The 12575-nt window shown below is 42.3% G+C and overlaps 1 protein-coding gene across 3 annotated transcripts in view; it reads left to right on the plus strand.

Moving 5' to 3' along the window:
- The first annotated feature begins 3802 nt into the window (after window positions 1-3802).
- POPDC1 (popeye domain cAMP effector 1) overlaps window positions 3803-12575 on the plus strand; it is a 55352-nt gene continuing 46579 nt past the window's right edge. Inside the window, exon 1 of one of the 3 annotated variants that reach the window (XM_069598255.1) lies at window positions 3803-5546. In XM_069598255.1, the coding sequence (XP_069454356.1) occupies window positions 5000-5546 (547 nt within the window). In that variant the 5' untranslated portion in view covers window positions 3803-4999. Of the gene's footprint in view, window positions 5547-5669; window positions 6155-12575 lie in introns of those variants that run through there. The other 2 variants (XM_069598254.2, XM_070292491.1) reach the window with 2 other exon arrangements.

Consider the following 12575-nt stretch of genomic DNA (forward strand, 5'->3'; position numbering starts at 1 on the left):
TTGGGCTCCAAAACCACTCCAGATGGTGACTGCAGCCATGAAATTAAAAGACGTTTGGTCCTTGGAAGAAAGGCTATGACAAACCTAGACAGCATAATTAAAAGCAGAGACATGACTTGGCTGACACTGGTCCATGTAGTCAAAGCTATGGTTTTTCCAGCAGTCCTGTATGGATATGAGAGTTGGGCCATAAAGAAGGCTGAGTGCTGAAGAATTGATGCTTTTGAACTGTGGTGTGGAGAAGACTCTTGAGAGTCCCTTGAACTGCAAGGAGATCCAACCAGTCAAACATAAAGGAAATCAGCCCTGAATATTCACAGGAAGGACTATCGCTGAAGCTGAAGCTCCAATACTTTGGCCAACTCATGAGAAGAGCCTACTCAATGGAAAAGACCCTGATGCTGGGAAAAACAGCATGCTAGAGAAGGGGACAACAGAGGATGAGACGGTTGGATGGCATCACCAATTCAATGGACATGAGTTTGAGCAAACTCCAGGAGATAGAGCAGGACAGGGAAACCTGGCATGCTGCAGTCCTTGAGGTCACAAAGAGTCAGGACTGAGGGACTGAACAACAGCAATGCAAGATATTAACAGCAGGGGAAACTGAGCAAAGGAGAAAGGGGTATATAAGAGCTTTCTGCACTATCGGTTTAATTGTCTGTGAACCTAAAACTGCTCTAACAAAACCAAGTCTATTACTTTTTTAAAAAGGAAAATAAAATTAAAAAACAGTGAGGTTGGTTTTCAAACTGGTCAATGAAAGAGTTAATGTAATATTTAATGAGCTTAAGTACAGAAAGAATCTAATCAAAAGGGAACCATCCTACACTGCTGGTGGGAATGTAAATTGGTACAGCCATTATAGAAAAAGCAGTATAGAGGTTTCTCAAGAAGCTTAGGAGAAGGCAGTAGCAACCCACTCCAGTACTCTTGCCTGGAAAATCCCATGGACGGAGGAGCCTGGTGGGCTGCAGTCCATGGGGTCGCTGAGAGTCAGACATGACTGAGTGTGTTCACTTTCACTTTTCACTTTCATGCATTGGAGAAGGAAATGGCAACCCACTCCAGTGTTCTTGTCTGGAGAATCCCAGAGATGGGGGAGCCTGGTGGGCTGTTGTCTATGTGGTCGCACAGAATCTGACATGACTGAAGCGACTTAGCAGCAGCAGCAGCAGCAAGAAGCTAAAAATAGAGTTGCCATATGATCCAGAAATCCCACACCTGGGCATATATCTGGATAAAAGTAATTCAAAGAGGTCCATGCATCCCTATGTTCACAGCAGCACTATTTACAATAGCTAAAACCCAGAAAAAACCTAAATGTCCACTGACAGATGAATACATAAAGAAGATGCGCCATAGATCACACAATGGAATACTGCTAGGCCACAAAAGGAGTGAAATTATGCCATTCGCAGCAACATGGATGGACCTAGAGATTATCATACTAAATGAAGTCAGAAAGAGAAAGACAAATACTATATTGTATCACTTATATGTGTAATCTACAACATGACACAAATAAACTTACGTATCAAACAGAAACAGATTTGTAGACAGTGGCTGCAGGGGAGGAGCAGGAGGAATGGATTGGGAATTTGGGATTAGCAGATGCAAACTATTACATGTAGAATGGATAAACCAAAAGGCCTTACTGTATAACCTGCTAAGTCACTTCAGTCATGTCCGACTCTGTGCGACCCCACAGACGGCAGTCTACCAGGCTCCCCCGTCCCTGGGATTCTCCAGGCAAGAACACTGGAGTGGGTTGCCATTTCCTTCTCCAATGCCTGAAAGTGAAAAGTGAAAGTGAAGTCGCTCTGTATAACCTAGGGAGCTATATTCAACAACCTGTAATAAACCATAATAGAAAAAGTATGAAAAAGAATGTGTGTGTGTGTGTGTGTATAAAACTGAATCACTTTGCTGTGCACCAGAAATTAACACATTGTAAATCAACTATACTTCAATAAAATAAAAACTTAAATTACTTTACTAAAAAAGAAAGACTTTAACCAAATTACTGTTTAATTGCTGACCAGAACTGTCTACCATGAGCCCATACCAGAGGCTACGACCCTCATGCAGTTAGGAGTAACATTTGGAAGAACGTCTACACCAATGTAACCAAGGGCAGATAGAGGTAAGGAAGGTAATGCCACATAATTTTAAAACCAGTGACTTCCTCAGGTCTTGATTTATTTTCATGAAACTTATTCTATCTGAACTTTTAAACTTCATCAAGGTTTTGTTCAAATGATAAAAGCAGATTATGATGCCCATAGAGAAATAAAGGTAGAAATAATTACTTATATCCATCCAACCTATACTAGCCAGAGCTTTTGCAGAGGAGACAGGTTTCCCTACATTTTGCTACTTATGCCTCATATCTTTTCATTCTACATTTCTGTGCAAGCTACCCTTCTGTGTCATATTTGTTTTCACACAGTGCTCAGAATCTTTCAATCTGATCTTTCCACGACCAGCAGAAGGAGACCAGGGAGACTAGGGCACTCCCAAACCTGAGTTTTCATGTCTAGAATTCTATTTCTAATTTTATAGAGCTGGTATTCATATATCAAGAAAAAGAAATTTTAAAATAAAATTATGCTTTGAATCCTTAGACAGGGTATAGTGAGGGAGATGGGTTAAATTCAGTCTAACTGTTCTGTGGAACACAGACTCCAAGAAAACAGGCTCTATCCAAGGCCAAGACTCAAGTTTGATGTTATCAAATGTAGTACTCTTTTCATAAAAATATGCAATCTTGACATGATTGCCTCAGAGACATCTTATCTTGTTAGGTAAGGAGCGAGGATGTCCTGTAACAGCTGACTCCATAACTACACCTCTGGAGTCTGCCATTCCAGTATGCAAAAGCCAGAACCTGGGCTCTATTTTAGTAAGTATGTGTTTAAATTTTAACATATAATAATAATAGAAAATTTAACAGAAGCAGCAGCAGGAGGAGGGGCAGGAGAGGCTGGAAGATGAATGAAGATGAAAAGGAAAGGAAGGAGAGAGAGGGAGGGAGAAGAGGAGGAAAAAAAGAAAAATCATCTACAACCTCAGTACCCTGAGGTAAGAAATGTAAGTACTTTAACATCCTGGGTGATTTGTAATGTTCTTCACACTCTTGTAACTTGCCTTTTTCTATTTAACATCTTTTTATGGGAGGCAGTGTAGGCAGTGACAGAAGTTGGCAGGAACTGCATAGGTAGTGGACAGGAGCATAAACTCTAGAATTAGACTGCCTGGTTCACATCATGGCCCACTTCTCATTAGCTGTGTGACCCTGAGCAGCCTACTCGACCTCTCTGTTACCCCAGTTTCCCATCCACAAAATGGAGATAATAATAGTAACTACTTCTTCATAGAGTCTATCATGAGGATTCAGTGGCTTAACATAGCTACTTACATCCACTTATAAAAGTGCCTGGCACAAAGCACACTCTATATCAAGGGGAAGTAAACTTTTTCAGCAAAGAACCAGATAGTAAAAACTTTAGGCTCTGCAAGATCGTATAGTTTCTATCACAACTCTTCAATATAGCCCAAAAGCAGTCATAAATTAATGAGCTGACTGGGTTCCAATTAAACTTTATGAAGACTGTGCTTGAATTTCATATAATCTTCACATCATGAAATCTTCTTTTGATGATGTCAACCATTAAAAAACGTAAAAACTATTTTAGATGGGTAATTGGCTGGGTATCTGGGCCAAAGTTTACTGACCCCCTGTTCTGTATAATTTGCAGGTATTATTATGTCTCTAATATCTTTCTATGAATTATTTTTAATAGCTGCATAGAACAATTATAGGTAATTGTTTGGATGACCTAAAATTTACTTAGTCCCCTATGATTAGAATTTAGGTTATTTTCAGTGTTCATTACTATAAGCCATTCTCCAATGATTATCCATGCAAAAATTTTGTGTGCATTTACTATTAAACCTACATCTTAAACTGCATGTAGCGGTAGCTACCAAAATCGCTAGCAGTGTATCTAAAAAGAAGTAGACTCTGAAGAAGTAGCCCTGAAAATAAATTTTGGATAGATACAGCAAATTTCAAACATATTAGAGAAGGAGGTCATAAGTAGAATATGTAGCCATACACACAGAACTTGCTCTGTACTACATACTAAGCCTTTTATGCATATTAAATCAGTTGGTCTTCCAAACAGTCCTGAGACAGGTGCAATCATCATCATGATCATCCCCAAGGTATAAAAGAGGAAACTGAGGCACAGAAAAGCTAAGTAACTTCCCCAAGGCCACACAGCTGGCTGGTGGTAGAGGCAGGATTCAAACCTGGTCTTTGCGGCACTCTGACCCATGTTCTTGAAGAAGATGGAGGCACTGCTTCTCCACTAGAGACAGCTGGCAAGGGTCTACACCCAAGTACTCACTTTAAAATGTACCCATGGTCTTTGGAGCATGTTTGGCACACATGAAAGACCTCACACTTTAATAATCAGCACAAACTCTGTCAGTCAATGGAACGCTTGGGGTGGAAACTGTGAACGCCCAGCTAATATTCCCCTTTTGTCCTCCAACTCCTCCCCTGTACCTATTTTTCATTAATTTGCCTAGCATTTCTTACCCCAAACAATTGTTCTCTATAAACAGTAAAGACTGATTGGGGCATACTTTCATTACCTGGCTTTTCAAATTAGGGGTCCCGAATCTGCCAAATTCAGGTGGCAAATCGGGTGGAGCTTCGCCTACAGTGGAGGCCTGGCGTTGCCACGGAAATGTAAATTTCAGATCAGTACCTTCTTTCGATGGAAACAAAACAGTGGCTGGTGTCGAAGTCTCCCGCGTGGCCCCCTAAGCAGCAGCAGGGCCGGCTCCCTCGAGGGCGCCATCCCGCGTCCGCGACGGTGGGGACCAAACCGCCAGCTCCGCCGCCAGGCTCAGACTCCAGAGTTGTGCGCTCTCCCGGTCCTTCCGCCTTGTGCTCAGATGCGAGCGACTATCCCAGAAAGGAGTTATGCGACTTTGTCGGGAAATGATTCTAGTTTTCATTTCTTCTCCTGATTTTTCTCCCTCCTGGGACCCGACCCCTTCGAGTTATCCCCTTGAGGATGAACAACCTATGCCGCTGGCCCCAAGATGTTGCCCGCCCCTCACTCGTGCCCAAACAAGGGCAGAACCCAGAAGGAGGGAGGAAACCAGAAAAGAAAAAGCGGGTGTTTCAAATGGACCACACTTGTGCCGACGCGGCAGCGGAGTTGCAAGAGCCGAGAAGGGAATCCTGGCCGAGGCCGGGGACTCCGCCCGCCGGGGGGCGCAGGGACGCCGGGCGCGTGCGCGGTGCGGCCCCAACCCCAGCCGCAGCTGCTGCGATGCCTATTTTAGTCAAAGCCGCTCCCGGCGCCTGAACCCGGCACCGGAGGAGCAGCATCTCAACCCGAGATCGGCTGAGGTTTTTCGCGTCGCGCGCCCGTCGGGTGGCCAAGTCTGTGTCCCCCTCAGCCGCCGCTGCTGCCCCAAACTTTGGCCAGCGCCGGCCGGGCTCCGCGCCAGGGACGAGCCAGGTAAGGAGCGAGAGGAACAGCTGCCTCGGGCTCCCCCAGGGCGCCCGGTTATTTGCAGGCTCGCGCTCTCTAGGCTAAATCGGGAAGTGAAAGTTAGATCCCTGCTCCGCTGGGAGCAACTTTGTCCTCACGGGCGGTGGCTGCGGGATCTCGGTGCCCCGGACCACTGGGAACCCCGCCCTCTCCTCTCTGGCCGCGCCTTCGTGGGGTTCCCTGTCCTTGGAAGCCGCCCTTCACCCGGGGTCTGGACAGCACGGTCACAAACCTGCCACTCGAGTCTGGCAATGCCAGCGTCCTCGGGTGCCCTGGCCCCATCGCTTGCCCGTTCCCGCGGTCTGCTGCCCGTAAGCCCTGGGTGAGCGCAGCCTCTCCACTCCCCGCGACGCTCCCGGGGCTCCTCACCCGCGAACCCAGTACCGCTCCTCCTCACCCCCTGTAGGGCCTCCGGGTCCCACGCGTAGGCAGCGCGCAGCCGGGCGCACCGTGTAGCCCGCCCTGGACTGCCGCTGGGAATGCGAGGTGAGTCAGGGCGCTCACTGCACACCCCTTGGGCCCGAGAGCTTCGGACCAAGAAGAGTTGATATGGCCTTTCCTCTTTGAGGAGCGAGGTGAGCCGGGCGCCTGGGGAGTGCAGATGGATAGGGGACCGGTGATCCACCCGCGCCCTCTCTCCCTCGTTTCAGAGGCTTTGGGAAACCGATTGTCGGCCAGACAAGTCTCAGAAACTGCTGGCTTTTGAAGGAGGATTAAGTGCGAAAAAACTTAGTAACATAACGCCCTTTACCATTCCGAAAATAAACAAAGGTTCAGTTAGGATTATGGAATGAATTGAGCCAGTCTAGGAGCACAACTTTTGCTCATTGTTGTTACCTTTTACATTTCTGCAGTTTGGCAAAGGATTAAGCTTAGTTTCACCATCTAGCTACTGATCCCTGCACACACCTATTTGAAAACCAACAGATCAACAGGACTTTACTAGAAGAGGGAATTTAAGAAATTAGACTCCAAGGAAACTAATACAAGAAAGAAAATTTCTCTTGATTTAGTCAGAATTAATGTGAACGCATATCATTTTACCAGTCTAACCTCTCTCCGTTAGACCCGTGCATTCTCTGCTTAAGGATAATTCAGTGTAAGCCACGTGAATCCATTAGGTAGTAGTCAAAAGAAATTGAAACCGGCAAGATCCTATCAATATTTGCTGACAGTAGATCACTGGCATTTCAAAATAGACATAGAGATAAGTATACACAGGTAAATAGTAGACCTATAGATAAATAGTAGACACATAAATATACAAGTAAAATGAATCATATAATATGTTAATAACTATATAGTTATTAAGTTATTAACTATATATTTAATAAGGTGTGCTACATCAAAATATGTTATAGGATTAACTCACCTTTTAAAAATCCATGCAACTGTGTCCTTGGTTCTTGGGTTAGTAGATCATAGTTTTCCTGTCATTTTTCTTGACCATAAATTGATACTTTTAGTTCCACTTAGAGAACTTTTAAAAGCCTGAAATTGAATTACAGTGGATTAATTGACAATACAGGGATAATCATGTGGATGTGAGAGAGAATGTGTATTAATTAACTGACTGTGTAAATCTCTATTAGAGCCACAGGCTATTAAAACTTCAAAAGGTTTCGATGACCATCTAGTCCAGTTGTCTCAGTTCCCAGGAAGAAACCCACCCAAAGAGCAGAAGTGACTTCTCTTACTTAGGTTGGCTTTCCTGGAGCTTATAGTACAGAACCTGACTCTCAACCTCGGGAAGGCTTGGCACTCTTCTGCCTTTACTACTAGGCTTGGGGAGACTGAAAAGTAATTTCTAAAAGTGTTTGTCATTTTTGTGTACCTTATGTATGGCTTTCACCTCTGCCTCTGGCATTCTTTACAGAGACTAGGCTTGGATATACCTAGATGAATATGACATAGTCTGTCTTGTAGGGAACATAGGGTAATTTGAGGAACAAATGGGACAATGGAAATGAAAACACATTCTAAAATGCAGTAGAAATGGCAGTTAATTTTAGCTTATATGATACTAATGCATAGGCTGATGTTGACATCATGAGTGACAGAGGACATTTAATATAATTCTCCCTCTTGAAAAAATTGTGAGATTAATTCTGATTTGGTTCTTGAAAGTAAACTTTGTATAAATTGAGTTATTAAAATAGTGATTCCACCATCTTAATAAGCTTATATTTTTATTGATTCAAACATTTATTTTATTTTTTTAAATTTAAATTTATTTATTTTAATTGGAGGCTAATTACTTTACAATATTGTATTGGTTTTGCCATAGATCAACATGAATCTGGCACGGGTGTACACGTGTTCCCAATCCTGAACCCCCCCTCCCACCTCCCTCCTCGTACCATCCCTCTGGGTCATCCCAGTGCACCAGCCCCAAGTTCGATGTATCCCGCATCGAACCTAGACTGGCGATTCGTTTCTTATATGATATTATACATGTTTCAGTGCCATTCTCCCAAATCATCCCTCCCTCTCCCTGGAAAGTAGAGGATTAAGAGGTGCAAGCTATTGTATATAAAATAAGCTACAAGTATATACTATACAACAACACAGAACTATAGCCAGTATTTTATAACTATAAATGGAGAATAACCTTTAAAAATTGTGAATCACTGTATCATACACTTGTAACATACAATATTGTACATCAAGTATATGTCAGTTAAAAAGTAGTTGAATTTTTATGATTTCTTTCCTTTTTTTCAGCAAATCAACATCTAAGTCAACTATTTTTTATATGTATGAACTGTTTTAGAACTATGAGACGAGATCTTTGACTTGTTTATTTACTGTTTGTAAATTTAGGCACACATATTTTTCTATCGTCTTAAGAGATGTGGAGTTCTTTCACATTAATGTATTAATAACATCCTTGAAAAATGGCCATCCTGATACCAATTCATTCTGCCACCTGAAACCTGTACTTCAGTATGATGAAAAAGAAAGAAATGGAAACATATGGCTTATTGTGTGAACTTATTGGAAGGAAATTCATATTTTTAAATGAAATTTTTAACATATTTTGGGTCTCCATTTGGAATTCTTTCCCTGAAACATAACAGTTCACTTATTCTGTAAATCTACATAGTTTTTGTCAGGGACCAATTTGTATAATTAATAATAGAATTTTTAAAGTACCAGAGAAGACTGAACGTAGTGCCATTTTGTGTTAAGGTTTATGTAAACATGTGTAAAGTGTATTTTCTTTGAAATGTATTTGCTACTGATTCTAATATTAAATAGTCAAATGCATACTCATGACCCCTCCTACATATAAAAACCTGGAAGTTTATTACTTTTCAATTTGTGAGATCCTTCTAACCAGAATTTTTATGAGAAAGTAAATTTTTAAATTAGAAGGTTAAAGGAGTAAATGTTAACTCTCTCTGTATATATAAATGACTATAGTAATATAGTTATTATGTGGGTATATGTTAATGTCTTCTTCATGGAGCACAGCCTTATCACGGTGAAGGTGCTTGTGTAACTCAGTGAAGCTATTAGCCATGCTGTGCAGGGCCACTAAAGTTGACTGGTTCTATGAAGACCTACAACGCTTAGAACTAACAACAAAAAAAGATGTCCTTTTCATCATAGGGGATTGGAATGCAAAAGTAGGAAGTCGAGATATCTGGAATAACAGGCAAGTTTGGCCTTGGAGTACAAAATGAAGCAGGGCAAAAGTTAACAGGGTTTTGTCAGGAGGACATGCTAGTCAGAGCAAACACCCTTTTCCAACAACCCAAGGGAGGACTCTACACATGGACATCACCAGATGGTCAATACCAAAATCAGACTGATTATGTTCTTTGCAGTCAAAGATGGAGATGCTGTATATATTCAGCAAAAACAAGACCTGGAGCTGACTGTGGCTCAGATCATGGGCTCCCTATTGCAAAATGCAGGCTTCAGTTGAAGAAAGTAGGCAAAACCACTAGGCCATTCAGATATGACCTAAATCAAATCCCTTATGATTATACAGTGGAAGTGACAAATAGATTCAAGGGATTAGGTCTGGTAGAGAGAGTGCCTGAAGAGCTATGGATGGAGGTTCATAACACTGTACAGGAGGCAGGGACCAAAACCATCCTGAAGAAAGAGAAATACAAGATGGCAAAGTGGTATTCTGAGGAGGCTTTTCAAACAGCTGAGGAAAGAAGAGGAGCAAAAGGCAAAGGAGAAAGGGAAAGTTATACCCAACTGAATGCAGAGTTCCAGAGAATAGCAAAGCAAGATTAAAAAAAAAAAAAAAAGCCTTCTTAAATGAACAATGAAGAGAAATAGAGGAAAACAGAATAAGAAAGACTAGAGATCTCTTCAAGAACATTGAAGATATTAAGGGAACATTTCATGCAAGTTCAGTTCAGTCACTCAGTCATGTCCAGCTCTTTGCAACCCCATGGACTGCAGCTCGCCAGGCTTCCCTGTCCATCACCAACTCCTGGAGCTTGCTCAAACTCATGTCCATCAAGTCAGTTATGCCATCCAACCATCTCATCATCTCTTGTCCCCTTCTCCTTCTGCCTTCAATTTTGCCCAGCATTAGGGTCGTTTCCAGTGAGTCAGTTCTTTGCATCAGGTGGCCAAAGTATTGGAGCTTCAGCTTCTGTATCAGTCCTTCCAATAAATATTCAGGACATGGAACAACAGACTGGTTCCAAATAGGAAAAGGAGTATGTCAAGGCTATATATTGTCACCCTGCTTATTTAACTTATATGCAGAGTACATCATGAGAAATGCTGGGCTGGAGGAAGCACAAGCTGGAATCAAGATTGCCGGGAGAAATATCAGTAACCCTCAGATATGCAGATGACACTACCCTTATGGCAGAAAGTGAAGAAGAACTAAAGAGCCTCTTGATGAAAGTGAAAGAGGAGAGTAAAAAAGTTGGCTTAAAGCTCAACATTCAGAAAATGAAGATTATGGCATCCAGTCCCATCACTTCATGGGAAATAGATTGGGAAACAGTGGAAACAGTGTCAGACTTTATTTTTGGGGTTTCCAAAATCACTGCAAATGGTGATTGCAACCATGAAATTAAAAGACACTTACTCCTTGGAAGGAAAGTTATGACCAACCTAGACAGCATATTGAAAAGCAGAAACATTATTTTGTCAGCAAAGGTCCATCTAGTCAAGGCTATGGTTTTTCCAGTGGTCATGTATGGATGTGAGAATTGGACTGTAAAGAAAGCTGAGTGCCGAAGAATTGATGCTTTTGAACTGTGGTGTTGGAGAGGACTCTTGAGAGTCCCTTGGACTGCAAGGAAATCCAACCAGTCCATCCTAAAGGAGATCGGTCCTGAGTGTTCATTCGAAGGACTGATGCTGAAGCTGAAACTTAATACTTTGGCCACCTCATGAGAAGAGTTGATTCATTTGAAAAGACCCTGATGCTGGGAAAGATTGAGGGCAGGAGAAGAAGGGGATGACAGAGGATAAGATTGTTAGATGGCATCACCGACACAATGGACATGGGTTTGGGTGGTCTCTGGGAGTTGGTGATGCACAGGGAGGCCTGGTGTGCTGTGGTTCATGGGGTCGCAAAAACAGGCACTGAAATGAATTTCCTTTAGGACCAAGTGGGGACTCTCAAGAGTCTCCTCCAACACCACAGTTCAAAAGCATCAATTCTTCGGTGCTCAGTTTTCTTTATGGTTCAACTCTCACATCCATACATGACTACTGGAAAAACCATAGCTTTGACTAGATGGATCTTTGTTGGCAAAGTAATGACTCTGTTTTTTAATATACTGTCTAGGTTGGTCATAGCTTTTCTTTCAAGGAGCAAGAGTTTTTTGATATCATGGCTGCAGTCCCATCTGCAATGATCTGGGAACCTAAGAAAATGAAGTCTATCACTGTTTCCATTGTTTCTCCATCTATTTGCCATGGAGTGATGGAACCGGATGCCATGATCTTAGTTTTCTGAATGTTGAGTTTTAAGCCAGCTTTTTCACTCTCTCTTTACTTTCATCAAGAGGCTCTTTAGTGCCTTTCACTTTCTGCCATAAGGGTGGTATCATTTGCATATCTGAGTTTATTGATATTTCTCCCGGCAATCTTGATTCCAGGTTTCATGCAATGGTGGGCACAATAAAGGACTGAAATGGTAAGGACCTAACAGAAGCAGAAGAGATTAAAAAGAGGTAGCAAGAATACACAGAAGAACATTACAGAAAAGGTCTTAATAACCTGGATAACCACAATGGTGTGGTCACTTGCCTAAAGCCAGACATCCTAGAATGTGATGTCAACTCTATACAAAGCATTACTATAACAAAGCTAGTAGAGGTGACAGGTTTTCAGCTGAATTATTTAAGATCCTAAAAGATAGTGCTGTTAAAGTGCTCTACTCAATATTTCATCAATTTTTGAAAACTCAGCAGTGGTCACAGGACAGATAAAGGTCAGTTTTCATTCCAAACCCAAAGAAGGGCAATGCCAAAGAATGTGCGGGCTTCCCTTGTGGCTCAGACGGTAAAGAATCCACCTGCAGTGTGGGAAACCTGGGTTCAATCCCTGGGTTGGGAATATCCCCTGGAGGAAGGCATGGTAACCTATTTCAGTATTCTTGCCTGGAGAATCCCCATGCACAGAGGAGCCTGGTGGGCTACAGTCCATGGGATTGCAAAGAGTTGGACAGGGCTGAGTGACTAAGCACAGCACAGCAAAGAATGTTCAATCTATTGTACAGTTGCATTCATTTCGCATGTTCACAAGGCTATACTCAAAATTCTTCAAGCTAGGCTTCAGCAGTATGTGAACCAAGAACTTCTAGATATACAAGCTGGGTTTCAAAGAGGCAGAGGAACCAGAGATCAAATTGCCAACATTCACTGGAATCATGGAGAAAGCAAGGGCGTTCCAGAAAAACCTCTACTTTTGTTTCATTGACTACGCTAAAGCCTTTGACTGTATGGATGACAACAAACTGGAAAATTCTTCAAAAGATGGAAATACTAGACCACCTGCCCT

This window comes from Ovis canadensis, chromosome 8, assembly GCF_042477335.2.
Source record: "Ovis canadensis isolate MfBH-ARS-UI-01 breed Bighorn chromosome 8, ARS-UI_OviCan_v2, whole genome shotgun sequence".
NCBI classification, from domain to species: domain Eukaryota; kingdom Metazoa; phylum Chordata; class Mammalia; order Artiodactyla; family Bovidae; genus Ovis; species Ovis canadensis.